The sequence below is a fragment of the Alternaria hordeiaustralica genome, assembly GCF_023758085.1.
Source record: "Alternaria hordeiaustralica strain BMP 2776 chromosome Unknown scaffold_7, whole genome shotgun sequence".
In the NCBI taxonomy this organism is placed as follows: Eukaryota; Fungi; Ascomycota; class Dothideomycetes; order Pleosporales; family Pleosporaceae; genus Alternaria; species Alternaria hordeiaustralica.
This window is the reverse complement of record NW_026056779.1, coordinates 92,428-108,835: the sequence shown is the minus strand read 5'-3', so window position 1 is coordinate 108,835 and position 16,408 is coordinate 92,428. Positions and strand designations below refer to the sequence as shown.

Genomic DNA, 16,408 nt, shown 5'->3' with positions numbered 1-16,408 from the left:
CTTGCTTCTGCACGTGCGCTCTTGTGCTCTCTGGGACAGAGCTTGGAGTTAAGAGCGTACGATAGGGACTGAAACACATTTACTTGTGTAATGTACTAAAAACCCCCAGAATAAGTTCGGCAATAATATACACATGAAGAACCTAGAAGATGCAATGACATTTACACAGCGGTGTCTCCTTGCACATACCACGTCACCATCGAAGTGCAATCCACTGCTACCGCAACATTCGTACACAATCATATCATACAGGTTAACATTTCGACCTCTAAGCGCCGATCAAATGTCTACTCCCGACGGTGACCCAAGTTGACCACCAGCGTGCCACTCCTGCTCCTATTCACTGGTCAGTTTCGGTACCCCCTTCGCTCTTGTTGGCTGACCAACTTACTCTACTTTGTGATATCTTATCTTTCCGCCATTATCCAAAGTGGTCGGGCTGTATTCATCGGCCTTGAGGGGTGCCCTATATATAGGAGGAGAAGGCTCCACCCGTTTTTCCTCATCCAGTGACGACGACACTGTTTTGTGATATCTGATCTTCGCCCCGCTTTCAAGGCTCTTCGTCTTGTATTTGCTGGGGAGGGGTGCGCCTTCCTCTAACAAAGTTATTGCTGGGTTGTGGATACGGGGTGATATTGATTCCTGATCTGTAGCCGGCGTGCGCCCTTTTGTGAGACGCTGCTCTTCGGCTGTGAGAAGCTCCATCTCTCGGTCAAGAGCCTCGATCTCTTCTTGCATGGCCCTCCGCTTTCCGCGATTTGCTTGCTGCCTTTTCCACTCGTCGCTTTCTTCGCGTTTACCGACATTGAAATCAAGAGGCTGATCAAAGGGGTCGATGGGTCCGCCGAGCAGCCGGTTGGCTCTGTGCTTCTCCTCCTCTAGCATCGCTGCGAATTTCTTCCTGGTCTCCTCAAAATGTGGTCTATTCCAGTAGTCCTTTCCATAATTTGCCCGCAAATCGCGATGAAGATCACCCACAAGGTACAGACTACCTGTCAGGACGATCGGTCCTTCGGGTTCTCGAAGGTATTTTGCTGTACAAAGCGCTCGGAGCGGTCCACCTTCTTCCACAGCTAGCCCTGTGATAGTGGGCTCGATCGATTTTGCTATGGCGAGGAGTCGTTTTGGATGCATTGGTTTCACCCAAGGCATACCATCTACCGGACCGAAGGACGTAGTGACGACATTGTCTTCTCGGTGTAGTATGTTTCTCAGGAATTTATGTGCATCTTTCCCATCGGTCATTGCAAGTACCCATGTGATAGGCCATCCCCTGCGTGGCCTTTGAACGCCAGGAACCTTCTTCCTTGCCCGCAAATTCCGTCCGACGTGACCACTCAGCAGTGTGGCAGCGTCGGCGTTATGAGCTCCATCCACCAGGATAAACTCTCCTTTTTGACTAACTCCAGTCGTGCCATCCGTGCTTGGCACACCAAAGATAGGCGGTACTCGAACCGGCTCTAGTCGTCCTGGGTATGGAATGTTCCTTGCGCCGTGCAAGGTTTGTTGCATCACAAACGGTTTCATCTCTTTGCCGAGGCTCTCCATTGCTGCCATCGTAGCCCTCGCTGCGAGGACAATATTTTCCCGTTGATCGGTCGGTTTTGGTGGCCGGTCTTCGTTCGCAAACAGCATCTTCGAAAAGCCCGGGGGGTCATATTCCAAACAAGGTCCTGCCCCAATGCTGCGAGCATGTTCCTCAATGACCTCTACGACGTTTCTCTCATTTTTAGGATTGACAAGGTAGGGCACATCCGGCCTGAGGATGCCAGCTTTGTGGAGTGCGATCTCTTCTAGGGTATCACCTAAAAAGCCTTCGTGGTCTCGCGCTATCTTTGCAATGACCGAAACCGCTTGGTTGTTCAATATATTGGTAGCGTCGAGCTTTCCGCCCATGCCCACCTCAACAATGCCAATGTCTATTTTGGCTTCGTTGAAGATGTGGAAAGCAGTGGCGGTCAATATTTCGAAATTTGAAGCACTGATGCCATCTCTTATACTCAGGTCCAGATAGTGCTTCTCGATCTTGCGAAAGAGGGCCTCTTCCACGGGCTTATGGTTGATGCTTATACAGTCCCATCTGGAAAAGTTAGATGAGAACTAGCTCACGTGACAGCGTGCGTACCTGTCTATGAGATGTGGAGATGTGAATTTGCCAATTGTGAGTCGCTTGGAAAGGAGCCTCGAGGCATAGTGGCAAATGGATCCTTTGCCGTTGGTGCCAGCGACATGTATCGATTTCCACGGAAAGTGGACATTCTTCAGAAGCAGACTGATCCGTTCCAAGCCAGGCTGGATCATGACCACGAGACGAGTAGTCTATAGAAGCATAGGCAACTATGGGTCCAGGCAGACGCGGAATGTTCTGAAACGATGTACCTGCAGGTTAAGTTGACTCATTGGGGCGAGTGGACCAAAAGCTGCGGACAGGTGCGACCTTGCCGCATTGGGTAACTGAGGCTTGGCGGTCGCGGTCGCGCCTGACGAAGACGATGGGTCGTTTGCTGTGGGAACATGGAACTGCGATACACAGTAAAGTGAAGCTGAGACAAGCCATCCAGAGGTGATAATCTAGACTAAGGACGTTTGCTATATGAATGTTGGGAGACAAGTGCCAGCGCTGTCATCCCACTTGAAGTTCTGCGCCTCCCCCGGACCCTTCAGCCTCACTGTCCTGGTTTAGGCGGCTGCGACGTGCGCCGCTCTGCCGCCCTAGTTCCTTCTCCGACCCATCCCCATAGCATCATCCGGCGCGTCACCATCAACACCGCACCTCACCCATCTTTTTTGGAACGAAGCAGATCACACATTTGGCGCAATGGGTATCCCGATCGGATGGAACATAAATCGCGAAGAAGACGCGAAGAAAGATGCACTGAGGGCTGACATTGCCGGCTCACGCTCACCCATCCGCCGCCGCGTCAGGCCCAACAGGTCACCGCGCCCTCACAGCGCCCTCGACACGGATTTCCTCATCTCCGGTCCGCATATTGAATGGATTCCTCGCTCGTCGCATCGCGCGCGTCTGGCACCGCCACCCGTCCCCGAAGTGTCGAGGACCGAATACCGCAGCAACGAGCCTTCGAGACTCCCACCTACTCTACAACGCGACGAGAGCAGCGTGCGCCGGTCGCGCAGTCGCCTTGATGGCTACATGCGCGCGTATGAGACGCGCGCCACTCCCGACCATGACCGCCCCTTGCCCGCTTTCACCCCGGGATTTGCGCCAGCGGCAGCGTCGCGAACGCCCGAAACGGAAGCACAACGCGATGCGCAAGACCCATTTTCACGCCTGCGCGAATACAGATCATACCGTCGCACTACCAGACGATCAACGCGTTCTCAGAGCCCCCGTGCTGACCGATCGACGCGAGGCGATAGTGTGAATGCGCCCGAGGAGAGCCACGAGACAGGCGAGAACCACGCTGTAGCATTTCCTCCGCTGCGTAGAATGGGTCGCCGCACCATTGCTGACGGACCGCTACCTGCCAGCTCTCTGCGTGAGTCCTGGAGTCCAGCTGGTGCGCTGGATGGCTTAGGCGACCGGAATCGCAGCGTCAGTCCCTTTGAAGATCAGTTGCAATGGGACAGCTTCCTCACCACCGTCGTGGACGACCCCGTCGCACCAAGTGCGGGGTCATCATTCGCATCAGCCGCAGCCGCAGCCTCATTCACAAATTCGCATCCCAGCTCACGAGCAGGAAGTGCCAACTCGGCCGCATCGTCGCATACCCACCTTACAGTGCCATCACGACGTCCTTCCCCTCCACAAAACGAGCAATTCATGCGGGCATGCGATACCTCGGAGGACGACTCAGCCTCTGACACCGAAGAAGAAGAGATGGACGTACGCGGCAGCATACGCCGTCGTACCGGCACAGAGGCCCGCAGGAACCGCTTGAACATTTCAGACTCGACCGCCCCTCGCCGAAGAATGCGCCCATCGTACTTCTCCAGCGAACCTCCTGCGCGCGATACCGAACGCTACGGACTCCGCGTAATCGACCGATCCCGCGACGCCAGCGAGGTCGTTCACAGCTTCTACAACTCCGGCATCTGGCGGGACGCCGAGACGGAAGCGCCGCAGAGACCGCAAATCCCCCAGCTCGATGGACCAGCAGAGGAATCCGTGAGCGCCAATGACTACGAGGGTATGCCTCCACTCATACCCGCGGAGTCGCCGCAACCGCCACCACTCGATCAGGAGCTCCGTGATGCGCGGTCGTTGCTGGAGCGTCTCGCGCGCAGGGAAGATGTCAGTGACGACTTTTGGGCATCGGTTGGCTTGACGCGGTCTTTTGCTGACCCCGTCGAGCGCTTCCAGGAACTTGAGCGATTTTGATCTGGCTTGTTACTTCTGTATCCTTAGGTTGGCTTGGCTGGTCCCGCCACTTTGGTTCTTCCTCTTCTGCTGCTATCATGCTGTTTGCGCTGTATTCATTCACCGATTGGCTTCTAGCCGCTTAATGCTCGTCTTACGAAAATTTACGGTAGTAAGGACGACGACCCGTTTGGATCGGTCGGATCGAACTTGCGTCAACGATTCTAGGATATGGATCTGCATATCCGCTTGGATATCTTTACGTAGCTATAATCCCCTAAAGAAGGAACAGAATACAAAAAATCTCAGCCAGCACATAGGCAAATCACTCATCACTTCTACCCACGTGCTATGTAATATACAGATTGCAAGAAGTTGAATTCATAACGGATGCTAGACTCCTGAGTGGTATGCAACCGCCCCCAACGCTCACGTGTGGTATCGAAAATTCCCAGTATAACGCCATGCTCCTAGTCTTGTGAATCGCTCCTTATTTTGCTGTGCGCTCGATTTGCAGGGCAACGAGCTTCTCCGTGTTCTTCAGCCACCTCTCGGCGAATACCTGATCGGTAAAGCGCTCCGCTGACCGGCGAGCCCGCTGTCGCATGTCCAGCGTGTCTTCGGGGGAAAGTGTGAGGGCTTTGCGGAAACCGTCGGCGTATTGCTCTGCGGTTGTAGCATGGAAGCCTGGTTGACGGTTAGTAGTGTTCTGGATATGGTATTATGAAGTGCTTAGACTTACCGGTAGGTTTTCCGTCGACCTCAATCACGATATCCAGCTTGGGCCCACCGGAGTTGTTGACTACAGAGATCATGCCAGCGGCCTGGTATTCCACCACACCAATGCCGAAATGCTCGTTCCACATGGCGTTCACTCCCACACTGGCTTTGCGCATCCACTCGAGCATCTGTGGCCACGGCGCGTCGCAGATGAACTCGACGTTGTCCTTGATATGCAGTTCGTGTGCTAGAAGCCTTAATTCGTAGACGCGCTTCGCATCGTCGTGCGAGTTCCGTACTGAGCCTATCAGAACGAGCTTCGGGGTGTCGTTGGGGTACGCTGGAAGGTCAGGTTTGGAATGGAGGAAGGATGCAAAGGCCTCGAGTATCAGTCGGTGGTTCTTTTCCGGTCGGAACTGCGCGATGTAGAGGAGGTAGGGGCCGCGGTCTTTCTCGCTCGACTCGGAGACCGGAACGGCTTCTATGACTTCTTCGACTGCCACAGGTGGGAAGACGACGTCAATGTCGATTGCCTTGCTTCGTTTGATACGGTATGGTTCCCAGAGAGACTTGATGTGGCTTTGCGTCCATGTAGAGTTGGTCATTACCACGTCAATGGTGCTGCCGACTTTGCTGTATAACTTCGCAAAGAGTTGCCAGTACTTCTTCTTTGCCATGCCTCGGTATCCTGCGCCTGATCCTGCATTGATGCCTTGGCCCCCAGCCTGCAGCGAGTCTAGCATGTCGGTGGAAATGGTCGGATAATGTACGTATGCGCCGGTCGGTACGGTCGGGAAGAAGAAGGACGAAAGGCCGAGGGCGAAGGCGTAACCCATGGTGTCGACGAACATGTCGGGTACGAGAAGACTGAAGGCATCATAGGCGAGGATGAGAGAGCCGAGAGATTGGCCCAGTAGTGTGAATCGCGGCCATGTGCTTGCGAGTACCCAGTCGCGGGTTGTGAGGTAGAGGAAGTGGACGGTCGGTGGGTAGAGCTGGATGTTGAAACGGTCTTTGACACGCTTCAATATGGCGGCTTTGTCGACGTCGTGGTCGCCCGTGTAAACTATGCAAGTAGCTCTTGGCCAGCGCTTCTGGTTTGCTCGGATCGCAGCCCAAAGGACTCGTTCGCCGCCGCCCCCTGCATTGCTATGAGAACAACCTGTCAGCGAAGATATCCCAATCCTCCAGAGCATGCCATCCATACCAGAAAGGGTGGAAGAAGCCCACTATGCCGTCCCATTCGCTATCCGCCGGTCCATCCTTCACTGCACTGCCAGGAGGTGTATTCCCGACCTGTTCCCAGTCATCGTCTTCTTTCTTCTTGTTCTTTTGCTGCGCCTCGAATGTCTTGGTCTCGCTTGCTACCCTAGCCAGGAGTAACTCTCGTCGTGTACGGGAGGATCGTCGGAGATGTTGTCCCACTATTTCCGCAGCGAAGCGCAGGGTCTTGGGAAGAAAGATGGTAGCCAAGAGTGCGGGTAGCAGTAGCGAGAGGAAGATGGGTAAGAGACCCATCGTGGAACAAGGCCGGGCAGAGGCACAGTGGGGAGAGGCAGACAGCGAAGACTCATTCAGCCATGGGCAAATGTTTGGGCAAAGCGACAGCTGTGCAGGTGGGATGACATCGGTTCGTTCCTGGCGCCGGCCCGAGAGCGTGGGACCCTGACGCGCTAGTGGGAGCCTCTTCCTCTCGGGAATCGGACATTTTGATATCCAGCTCCAGCTGCAACACCAAAACTACGGCAAGATGCTGTCGTCGCGCCTCCTGCGGCAGCCAGCATGCCAATTGCTTCCGAGAGCCTCCACCACGTCTACATCTTCGATATGCCGACCATCGGCTCGCGCCTTCCACGCTTCGACCCCGCGACAGGATCCCCTCGTCGATGCCATTCTGTACCTTCCCCACGAGCTGATGTCGCTCGTCCATACCGCCGTACCATGGTATGCCGCCATACCAATCACCGCCTTCATCACTCGCGGTCTTCTTGTCACGACATTCGGAACTCGGTCGCGCGCTCTTGCGGCCCGATACATTGGTCTCCAACCGCTCCGAGAAGCACTTGCTTACAAGAAACGTGACGAGGTATTGAAGCGCGGCGGTTTCAGAACTATAAAACAGGGCGTTGTAACTGCGAGCAAAGAGATAAAGGAAGTCACGTCGGCGATTGACAAGAGATGGAAAGTCAGCTTGAGTGGCCAAATCATGTGGACGTTTGGGCAACTACCTATATTCATCGCCATGGCCGAGGTCATACGGCAGAAATGCGGCGCTCATGATGGTCTGGTAGGCATGGCGATCGCAGCAGTCAAAGGCGAAGGCACAACGATGACGAACGAGCTTGGGGAAACCGTTGCGCGTGTAACACCTTCTGCATATTTTGAGCCTTCGCTGGCAACAGAGGGGGTACTCTGGTTCCAGGATCTACTTGTTCCAGATCCTACAGGTGCCCTCCCATTCATTGCATCAGCCATCATGTTCGCAAACATCTACACCTCGAAGAATAGTGTCGAAAGCAGTAAAAATCGGAGGTGGCCCGGTATACTTCGAAGGACTTTACTCTGGGTGGCTCTATTGATCGGCCCCATGTGTCAGCATCTGCCTGCCGCACTGATGCTGTACTGGTCTTCGAGTACAGCCTCTGTCATGCTATGGAATCTCTGGCTGGACAGAAAGTACCCAGCGCCACGAGGATTCACGGCGTGCAAGAGGCCGCTTATCATGCCACCACCACCACGTGTTTCGAAAGGGCGCAAAGTGTGAGGTCTCGCCAGTGTTGTACACTGCCATGAGCCTTGAGCTACCATCGAAACACTTCACTGCCACAGGTGAATCTTGAGAGAGCATCTGGGTGAGGGGACAGGCGGCGCAAGGGACATCTGAACTAGTAGCTTACAAGGAGCCACTCGCATCTTGTTGCCTCGACCTTTCCGGTGTGTCTTGGAGGCTGCGGTCACTACCAGCAGGTCCGGGTATACGGTTTCTCACCACAGATGCTCGCAGTATCCTCTACAGGGTCTAGACTGCCTGTAGGTCCCAGTCTTTAGCCAGCAGCTTATTGCCTCTGAGGAATGGAAAGTCAACATGATAGTTGCAGAGATGGAAGAACACAACTCTTCCTACATAAGTCGGAGACACGACAAAACACAAACCAACCGATCTATGAACGCCAGAACAAACACCCAGGCTGTATCTGAACAAGTCTCAACCCCCGGTTTCTACTCAACAACAAATTCGCCAGTCTTGGTCTCGGCATCTACGTGAGTTCATTTGATGTGAGTACGATATTGAGCATATCGGCATACTTCGGCATACTGGGGTATGATTGTACGTTAGATTGAGGGGTTGTGCGTATAGTAATCACCTAGAACTCGGCGACCACCCTAAGTGGGGGATGGCCTATGTACAGAAAAGTTTGTGGTTTTGCATGATTCGAATCAGACAATACGCAGGAAGGCGCCGTGTCGCATCTGGTTATCACGCCGTAACAGAATCCTGCAAATTGTTTGGGAGTACATTGTTTCAACTAAAAGCCAAGAAATCAAGCTTTGCGCAGTCATGAATTCCGCAGTGCAAATGATCAAGGGGGTGTTCAGCTAACTGCTCTTCAACATCTCGAAAATGCGCTAGCGGTTTAGTATGACCTGGCACAGGGGCCAAGGATCTAAGATATACCTGCTCACTCCAAGACGAGCTGAGGTCGTAAAACCCTCAAAGCATCCATCGTATGATGCGCCAGCTGATAAGTGATAGGAATGCAAGAGCGTTGGTGATGCACCTGTACCTGTTGGTCGTGACTTGGGGCCCAGGTGTTTCGAGATGACATGATGTTCACCGTAGAACATAATAACGGCATCACTGCTGCAGATGTTCAGAAGTGGTCCAGAGGACCAACATACGCCCCCTCCCGAGAGTCGACTGTTCTGGAATCCACTGCCAGTTTGATCTCGATCTGAATCGAGCCACGTGAACGTCCTCCAGGGTTACTAACCGGAACATACCGAGCCCGCTCGTTGCCAAGTCGCATGCCCATGGTAAGCGAAGTGGAAGCTGCTGGAAGGACAAAGCAGACGGCGATGACCATATGCTGAATAGATCCAGGTGCTGAGGGAAGTATTACCGGATGTCACCGCCTGGAATTGATTGGGTATAGTGCATCAGCTCGCTGGCTGTGATTCGATGTGGGAGGGTTGTCCGGCTAGAATTTCTTCCCCGCGTCGAACTTCGCAGAGCACCTGCATCGACGTCACGGCACTCTGCAACATGGGAACGACAGCTGCGTCTCACACCGTGAGGAGGCGGGCATCGCGTACTACAACTGTACTGGATAGACCATTCTAGACTCGCAACCCTGGCGCAGATCGTATGATAAAACTGGGCGCTGCGAGATTACCAGCAGTTTGGCCATTCAAGTGGCGGTTATCATGGCTGCAAGAAGGCCATGAAAAAGTCTTGTCACCGGGGTCTGGTTGGAGCTGAGTTTTGGTGTGACAAGTGGTCCAGCGGGTTGCTTCTCCGCCGTCTTCGCTGCGCGCCCGAGCTCGGAATCTTCTAGGCGCAGCGCAATCAAGCCTACCGCAGTCTCTGGGAGCTGGCAAAAGCCGGTGTGTTGCCTGTTGATCGTTCGATATTCTGCTTCAACCCGATCACCGGCACCATCACTAGCCAGGATACCAAGGTAGGGCTGATGACAGAGTGACGACAGGACGAATAGCCCTTGAATATATACTGCCATGAGACTTCGCCGAACCTGAGTGACTAGGAATAAACGCCCTCCCACACAACTCCGCGGCAGCCAGACACCAAGATGGACTTCTCTAATCTGCCTGCCTTCCCTATGGCCACGAATAACCCAATGTACTCTCCCAACAGCGATGCCTTCCCATCACCAGACGAAATCGACGCTTACCTCACGGAGTCATATCCCGCACTTTCCGACTATGGTTTCAATACCTACGACAGCAGGAGCGGCCAGTGCTTCAACCGATCCATCACGCCAGGGGCCCGAGATGTCAATTGGAGTGCACCGGTACCCAACAGCTACGTCAGCACACCATCACTTGTCAGTGCAACGAGCGCAGGCGGTGAAGCTCCTCTGAACGCATGGCCGAATTACAGCTCAACGCCCTTGAGCTGCCCAGCCGATTTCCAGCACACCTACACTGCAACCGACTTCCCCAACGGCTATCCGTCTAACCCCTCTCCCTTGCCGACGCCGCCCACTGGCCACGGCAGCCCAATATCCCTATCGCCCACCGCACCCCACGGCATCTCTCCCGAGGACACCTCACTCAAGCCGCCTGCTCCACGCAAACGAGGCCGACCTCGCATCCACCGCCCCGCCTCTGAGCCCTCCGCGACTACTACAGCCAAAATCGCCCGGACGCAATGCATGCCCCACACCGAAGTCGAGCGCAAGTACCGCGAAAAGCTCAATGCAGAGCTAGAGCGACTACGTCGGGCTGTGCCCATGTTACCGCAGAGTGATGCCACGGATACGGGCGCAGTGAAGCCTAGTAAGAGCATGGTGCTGGCAGTGGCCATCGACTACATTAAAGAGTTGGAGCGGCAACGAGATGCAGCCGTCGAAGAGGTAGAGCGACTAGGAGGCAAGATGAGGTTCGGAAGGGCGGGGGTTAGGAAAAGGGAGGATGGGGATGTTCGAGCGGTGGCGTGATACTTTTGTAGTAACGCCGAGTGGTCATAACGGCGTCATGACAGGCACCGGGGATCGCACGATGGGCGACCATGACTCTCAAAGGTCGGCTTTGGCTTCTTAAGTCTTTCTTCGAATCACGGCCTTCGCATACGAGCTCAGTCTCGTACTTTGGGTATACATAATGTTTGGAGTTCACGGTGTTTTACAAGGTGTGGAGGGAGGGTTGCAGAGCGTGGCTGGTACACGCTGCATGGTACACAATATCTTGGGCACGATGCAGCGGAATTGCGTACCGCCACTTAACATTCGGATACACGATTAGATACCCAGGTTATTGTTAGTTTAGGGGGTCGCGCTCTTATTGCGCAGGGCTGCGGGTAGAAGGCAGTGATACACTGCGAGAAGACAGTTCAATGTAATATATGCTTCAATTGCTTGCTCTCCAGCTGCAGCCATATATGCTCATGAGTGTAAGGAGACGGATTCAGACGGTAGGCACTCAATCGTATGTTAATCTAACCACAAGCCGTAGAGTTTACGTAGTATTGGACGGTAGAGACTGTAGCATGCAGTGTACATATCCTCTGTCGCCGCATCAATCGTAACTGTAAAGCAAAGAGAGCTAACCCGCTGTATCTGATTGAATCACAATCTCTGTCTACCAGACTTCGCCGGAGCACGTTACAGAAGTCGGGAATGCCGCCGCCTGGGTTGTTTAGTTGTAGCTATCATCACACTTCCCCCGACTCTGGAGTTTATCGCCCATGGTAGGATGTATCACGCACAGTCTCTACGGAAGGTTAATTGCTTGCGCTGATATGAAGATACACGAAGTCCGCTATTCTGTAGGATGAATATCGCAGTACGTGATAATAGTAGATTCGTTTGAAGGCATCTGGTGTATCTTTGTGACGACGACTACTGTATGCCACACCACATATACCTTGAGAACTCATCGTATTCTGCTAAATACAATAAGAAAGACCCTGTTCTGATCGTACTTGCCGTGAGATGAGCATGTCTTCTGGTATTCACACGCCACGAAACACTAAAACTTCCAGTGCAATGAGTAAGTGTTCGAGGGAGAATACGTTAGCTACAACCTTGAGAGAGACTAAGGATAACACGGCTGACCGATCAGTCACCATGCACATAAGCAAAGATGACACATGCATCTCCTCCGCCTCATCCCGCTTCACCCATTCCTCCCTGCGCCAGTACGTGTACCAATCGGTCTCCTTCCCTAAAAGCCTCCAAAATCCCTTCCAACACACATCAAGCACATCACCCACCCCAAGACACGCATGCCCAGAACAATACCTCCGAAATCTCACATCATTTTATAGTGCATGTAGACAGCGGCTCACGCAGGCATCTCATGTCGTATCCGTATAGCACTCTCCGGTCTCAACAACAAGACCCAACACGGACGGCTCACCTCATTGCAGGGAAGCCGTTTGTGGGAACGTAGAATACAGTGCAGCAAAGGGGTTTTGTTGGGATAGCTATACAAGGCAATCAAACGAGGATACTCCGCGATAGATGAAGAGCTGAAGCTAGCTTCATACAGCTGGGGTGCACAGATCACAGTCCCACGCTTCCATGGCCGACAGGAGGGGAAATGGTAAAGCGGCGCATTACCTTCTACACCGTCGCAAAAGAACGGACGTCGTGGAAAGAATACTATAAAAAGTGGATTGAGATGTCTGTCAAATCGTGGAGAAATGTGTTTGATGTACAAAAGTGTTGGATGGAGAAATGAGTGTATTAATTCATCTAACATGAGATGGAAGCTGCCTATAAGCAGCAGTGTGCTTGCTACATACAAAGGAGTGTGGTAGCAAGCATAACAAGCAAGCTGATTGTACATGAGATGAAAGCTGATGGAAACCAACAAAAAGTGGACGATCGTGCTGGTGGAAGGTAGGTAAGCGGGATGGATCTACACACGGGTTCCGTTCGTTCCAGCCCCTCTTCCCCCATCGATCCTTCCCCTCCCCGCGTACTTCCACTCCACCAATTCCACCAAACCGTTTACGGGGACAAGACACTAGCGCGATATTTCGAAGCCACTTGCACCGATCTTGGGCGTTTTTACTCGGGCGCCAGTCATACCATTCTAGCACCACTCGAGTGCCTGCACGCGTATCGATGGCGCTGGAGATAGCCGAGAGAGACGAGGCGGGGAATCTGGTGGCGCAGTATGTTACTTCTGCGGAAGGCAAGAGGGTTGATGTGATTGTATGTTGTATGCACGTCTCGTCTTACTTCGATATGCGTTGTTTGGTTTACTTGCGTTTAAAACCTAGGTATTTGTACTGCAAGTCTGACTTCATAGACGCGTTGGTGGGATATGCGTTTACGGTCGCTGACATAACATCTCCACCATTTTAGTACCCCAAAGAAGCAAAGAGCTATGCGCAACGCCTTCTTGATGTTTTTCTGCCAGCGGGATATCCGCAGAGTGTGACGGAGGATTATATCCATTATCAGATTTATGTATGTTTCAGTGAGACCCTTCCTCTTCTGATGCACGATGGGTTGGGTTGGAATATCAGGAACACAGGAAAGCTGATGAAGGTATTTTGATGTAGGACTCGCTTCAAGCATTCTCATCGTCGATTGCGGGGATGTTGGCTTCGAGAGCTGTTCTGGAAGGTATGTTTCCATGTGCGGCATGGAGTATATTCAGCATGTTTCCCCCGTCCTTGGGTAAACCAGAGATTCTTCGTTGTCAACAAGGCTCTCAAGAGAAAGGACTGTACATCACAAGCACCTAGCATAGAGACACTCCATCACGATGACATCCAACAACTAATCTCATCACCACCCATCTAACCACCCACCCAGGCGTCGGCGTCGGCGACTCAACCGCCTCCCCCACTTCCGCACTCCTCCTCTCCGTCCTCCAAGAGTCTACCGGCCGCATCGCTACGATCCTCTTCGCGCACCGTCTCGGCACAGCCCTCGAGCCTGAATGCAAAATGTACCGACTAGCCGCCGATGTCTTCAACGACACAGCCATGGTGCTCGACTGCCTATCGCCCGCCTTTCCCAAACCCATCCGCGTGGCTGTGTTGAGCTTCTCGAGCTGTCTGAGAGCCCTATGTGGGGTTTGTGCAGGAAGTGCGAAAGCGAGTTTGAGTGCGCATTTTGCGAAGAAAGGGAACTTGGGGGAGGTGAATGCTGTGAGTTTGCTGTTTTCTTTTCTTCTTCACTATGAAACAGCGAGCAGAAAAGTAATCGGACGTCTATAAGCACGTGTCTTACAATGGATATTAAGACCATGTGCTATCATGCCCAATACACAGATCTGCATAGATAGCTTACGACTTATGCTGTGGGGTACAGTGTAGGTTGGGTACACATGACCGTTACTGACTAATGCTTAGAAAGACTCGAGCCAAGAGACAGTCATCTCTCTAATGGGTATGCTCGTAAGTACCGCCGAGCTTACACACTGCTGATGTGATTACTAATACGCCGGCTAGGCAGGCAGCCTGGTAGTATCCTACATCACCTCACCCTTTGCGACATGGAGCACACTCATCTTCCTGCTAGGAATACATTTAGCAACCAACTACGCCGCTGTAAGGGCCGTCAGCATCGCATCCCTCAATAGGCAGCGTGCCAACATCCTCTTCAGCAACATGTTCCAGCACGGCGTCGTGCTGAGTCCGACCGAAGTGTCTAAGCGCGAGCGCATCTTCCACAGAGGTGACGTATTGCGCTGGTCCGACGACGAAGTGCTCGGCCAGTGTAAGATTGGCGTATCTCTCCAGGATATGCTAGGCCGGATAGGGGAAGAAAATAGGCAAACGGGCTCGCTCGCTCTGCGGACTATACAAATCTCCGAACTACTAACCGTCTTCGCCAGCGAGGCATACATCATGTGTCCCGCTGCATCCGCATCTTATATCTCCATTGCACTGAAAGCAGAGTGTGGACCGACGGATCATCTCAAAGCATGGGCTCACGCACTGTTGTTTGCGAAGAGGGCCCGAGATGGGAATGGGCACTCGGGTGATCAGCCCAATGAAGCACTACCTCCGGCCAAGGATCGCCTGAAGGCTGAGTTGAGGCAGACGTTGGAGGACGTCCGGGCGACGTTTGGAAAATATGGGGACGAGATGAGGGGGAAGGGATGGGATCTAGATGTCGCTGCGCTCGAGACGCAAGCCGGGACACGGTTGCAGATGGACATCCAGAAAGTGGGATGACGAGGTAGCATGGACCTCAACTGCCTTGTCAAGAGCCGTGAAACGAACGACGTGAAAAACACCAAGGAGATACCTAGACGGGCGTCTTGTTGGGGAGACAGGTAACCCGATCGAAGCACTCGCGTGTTGCAGGCTGTCGTGGGATCCAGGGCAAACGTAACCAACGTCGCTTGGTAACGACGTCAGCCGATTGACTCATCGGCAACGGCATAGGATCGGCACCAGCATGTACGGCTGGCCCTATGTTTGAAGCAGTTTGATAACCACCAGCATGTCTTTTACCTCTTTCCTTTTTCTGCTCGCACAATGTGCCAGCGCAGACGCATCAGTGCATCGCTCAAACAGTGGTTACGGTCCACATCGGTCCGGTTTCATGTACACCTGGCGTCTCTTCGGCGGGCGGTCGCCGGTTCCGAAGCAATCAATGCTTGAGTCCAAGCTCAACACCACAATGTGGAGTGTGGACAGGCAATGCTGTGCAAAGAATGGAAACTAAGGCTAAATGCCATGAATCTCGTGATTGCTCGAAATCATGACACAGGGCCAATATGGCCTTGGTAGTGAGGATTTCTTCAACTCAACGTCGGGAAGCTGGTACCGAGGGCGTGGTCGTTGGGGTTCTAACAAGCAAAAAGGCGCACATTATGGACGCCACCATGCAAGGAGAGGACATGTCGTTCCGACATGACTGAGGCTCGAACAGCAGAGACTCCGCCAAGGTCAGCGTGTAGTTTCAGCGATCGCGGTGCTCCGACGGAGCGTGGGATGCGGCTAAAAAACGAAACCCCACGAAGCGGTGAAGCGGGTGAATCACGACTACGCGAACAAAAATGGCCCACTGGCTGCGTCATGCTGTGTTCCTGAGGCTCCGAGCTTTTTTTGTTGGCGGCTCAAAATTTTCGGTGCGGAATGAATTTGGGTGCGCGTCGGCGCGAGCTGAGTCGTTAGCCGGCTACTGGCGGTGCTGCAACGACACAGCAGTCCTTCTAGAAGCGCCACATTTGCATCTTCACGAAGCACGGCAGGGTCGGCGCTTGGAGAAAGCCCGAAGGCGCCCTCAACAGGTGGCAGCGCTACATCGAATGGGTGAGCGATTTCCGAGGTGAAGGCTTCGAGGGTGGAGTGTTACAGGCGTTTCGCTGGACATGCAGGAGGATGACGGAGATCCTGGATCGACGCGCAGGGCAGGCGTGGAAGCACTAGGCAGGTTCGGGTAAATTTCTAGAAGGATGAAATCGTTCTAGAAGATTTCTTCGGTGGCACGGTGAAAGAAAGTGCGATGGGGCAGGGATTGGGGGTGGGTGGCCTGATGGTAGCGCTGGTGGAACGTCAGCATTCCCTCGTCTGAGACAGCGAGACGCTGGCGGGATAGCTGGCGGGATAGCAGGGCAGGATTGTATAGCCGGGTGGATAGAGCAGCGGGCACAAAAGAAAGATGAAATGCGTGAGTATACAGTCGGCACGGTGTATGGCACTGCATGCAC

General features: G+C 53.4%; 5 protein-coding genes across 5 annotated transcripts; 3 read left to right on the top strand and 2 right to left on the bottom strand.

Annotated features, from left to right (window-relative positions):
• Positions 1-387: 387 nt before the first annotated feature.
• On the bottom strand, positions 388-2,304 carry J4E84_004461 (uncharacterized protein; the record flags this gene model as incomplete). Its single annotated transcript, XM_049387064.1, has 2 exons — positions 388-2,068; positions 2,129-2,304. The coding sequence occupies 2 exons, from the start codon at positions 2,302-2,304 to the stop codon at positions 388-390; spliced, it is 1,857 nt and encodes a 618-aa protein (XP_049244837.1).
• Positions 2,305-2,821: 517 nt separating this feature from the next.
• On the top strand, positions 2,822-4,345 carry J4E84_004460 (uncharacterized protein; the record flags this gene model as incomplete). The annotated part of the gene is made up of 1 exon (XM_049387063.1): positions 2,822-4,345. One exon carries the CDS (start codon positions 2,822-2,824, stop codon positions 4,343-4,345), a length of 1,524 nt encoding a protein of 507 aa, XP_049244836.1.
• A 469-nt stretch (positions 4,346-4,814) lies between these two features.
• Positions 4,815-6,562, bottom strand: ALG11 (asparagine-linked glycosylation protein; the record flags this gene model as incomplete). Its single annotated transcript, XM_049387062.1, has 3 exons — positions 4,815-5,011; positions 5,067-6,193; positions 6,252-6,562. The coding sequence occupies 3 exons, from the start codon at positions 6,560-6,562 to the stop codon at positions 4,815-4,817; spliced, it is 1,635 nt and encodes a 544-aa protein (XP_049244835.1).
• Positions 6,563-9,852: 3,290 nt separating this feature from the next.
• Positions 9,853-10,722, top strand: J4E84_004458 (uncharacterized protein; the record flags this gene model as incomplete). The annotated part of the gene is made up of 1 exon (XM_049387061.1): positions 9,853-10,722. One exon carries the CDS (start codon positions 9,853-9,855, stop codon positions 10,720-10,722), a length of 870 nt encoding a protein of 289 aa, XP_049244834.1.
• Positions 10,723-13,397: 2,675 nt separating this feature from the next.
• On the top strand, positions 13,398-14,924 carry J4E84_004457 (uncharacterized protein; the record flags this gene model as incomplete). The annotated part of the gene is made up of 4 exons (XM_049387060.1): positions 13,398-13,416; positions 13,555-13,892; positions 14,097-14,141; positions 14,196-14,924. 4 exons carry the CDS (start codon positions 13,398-13,400, stop codon positions 14,922-14,924), a joined length of 1,131 nt encoding a protein of 376 aa, XP_049244833.1.
• Positions 14,925-16,408: the final 1,484 nt, after the last annotated feature.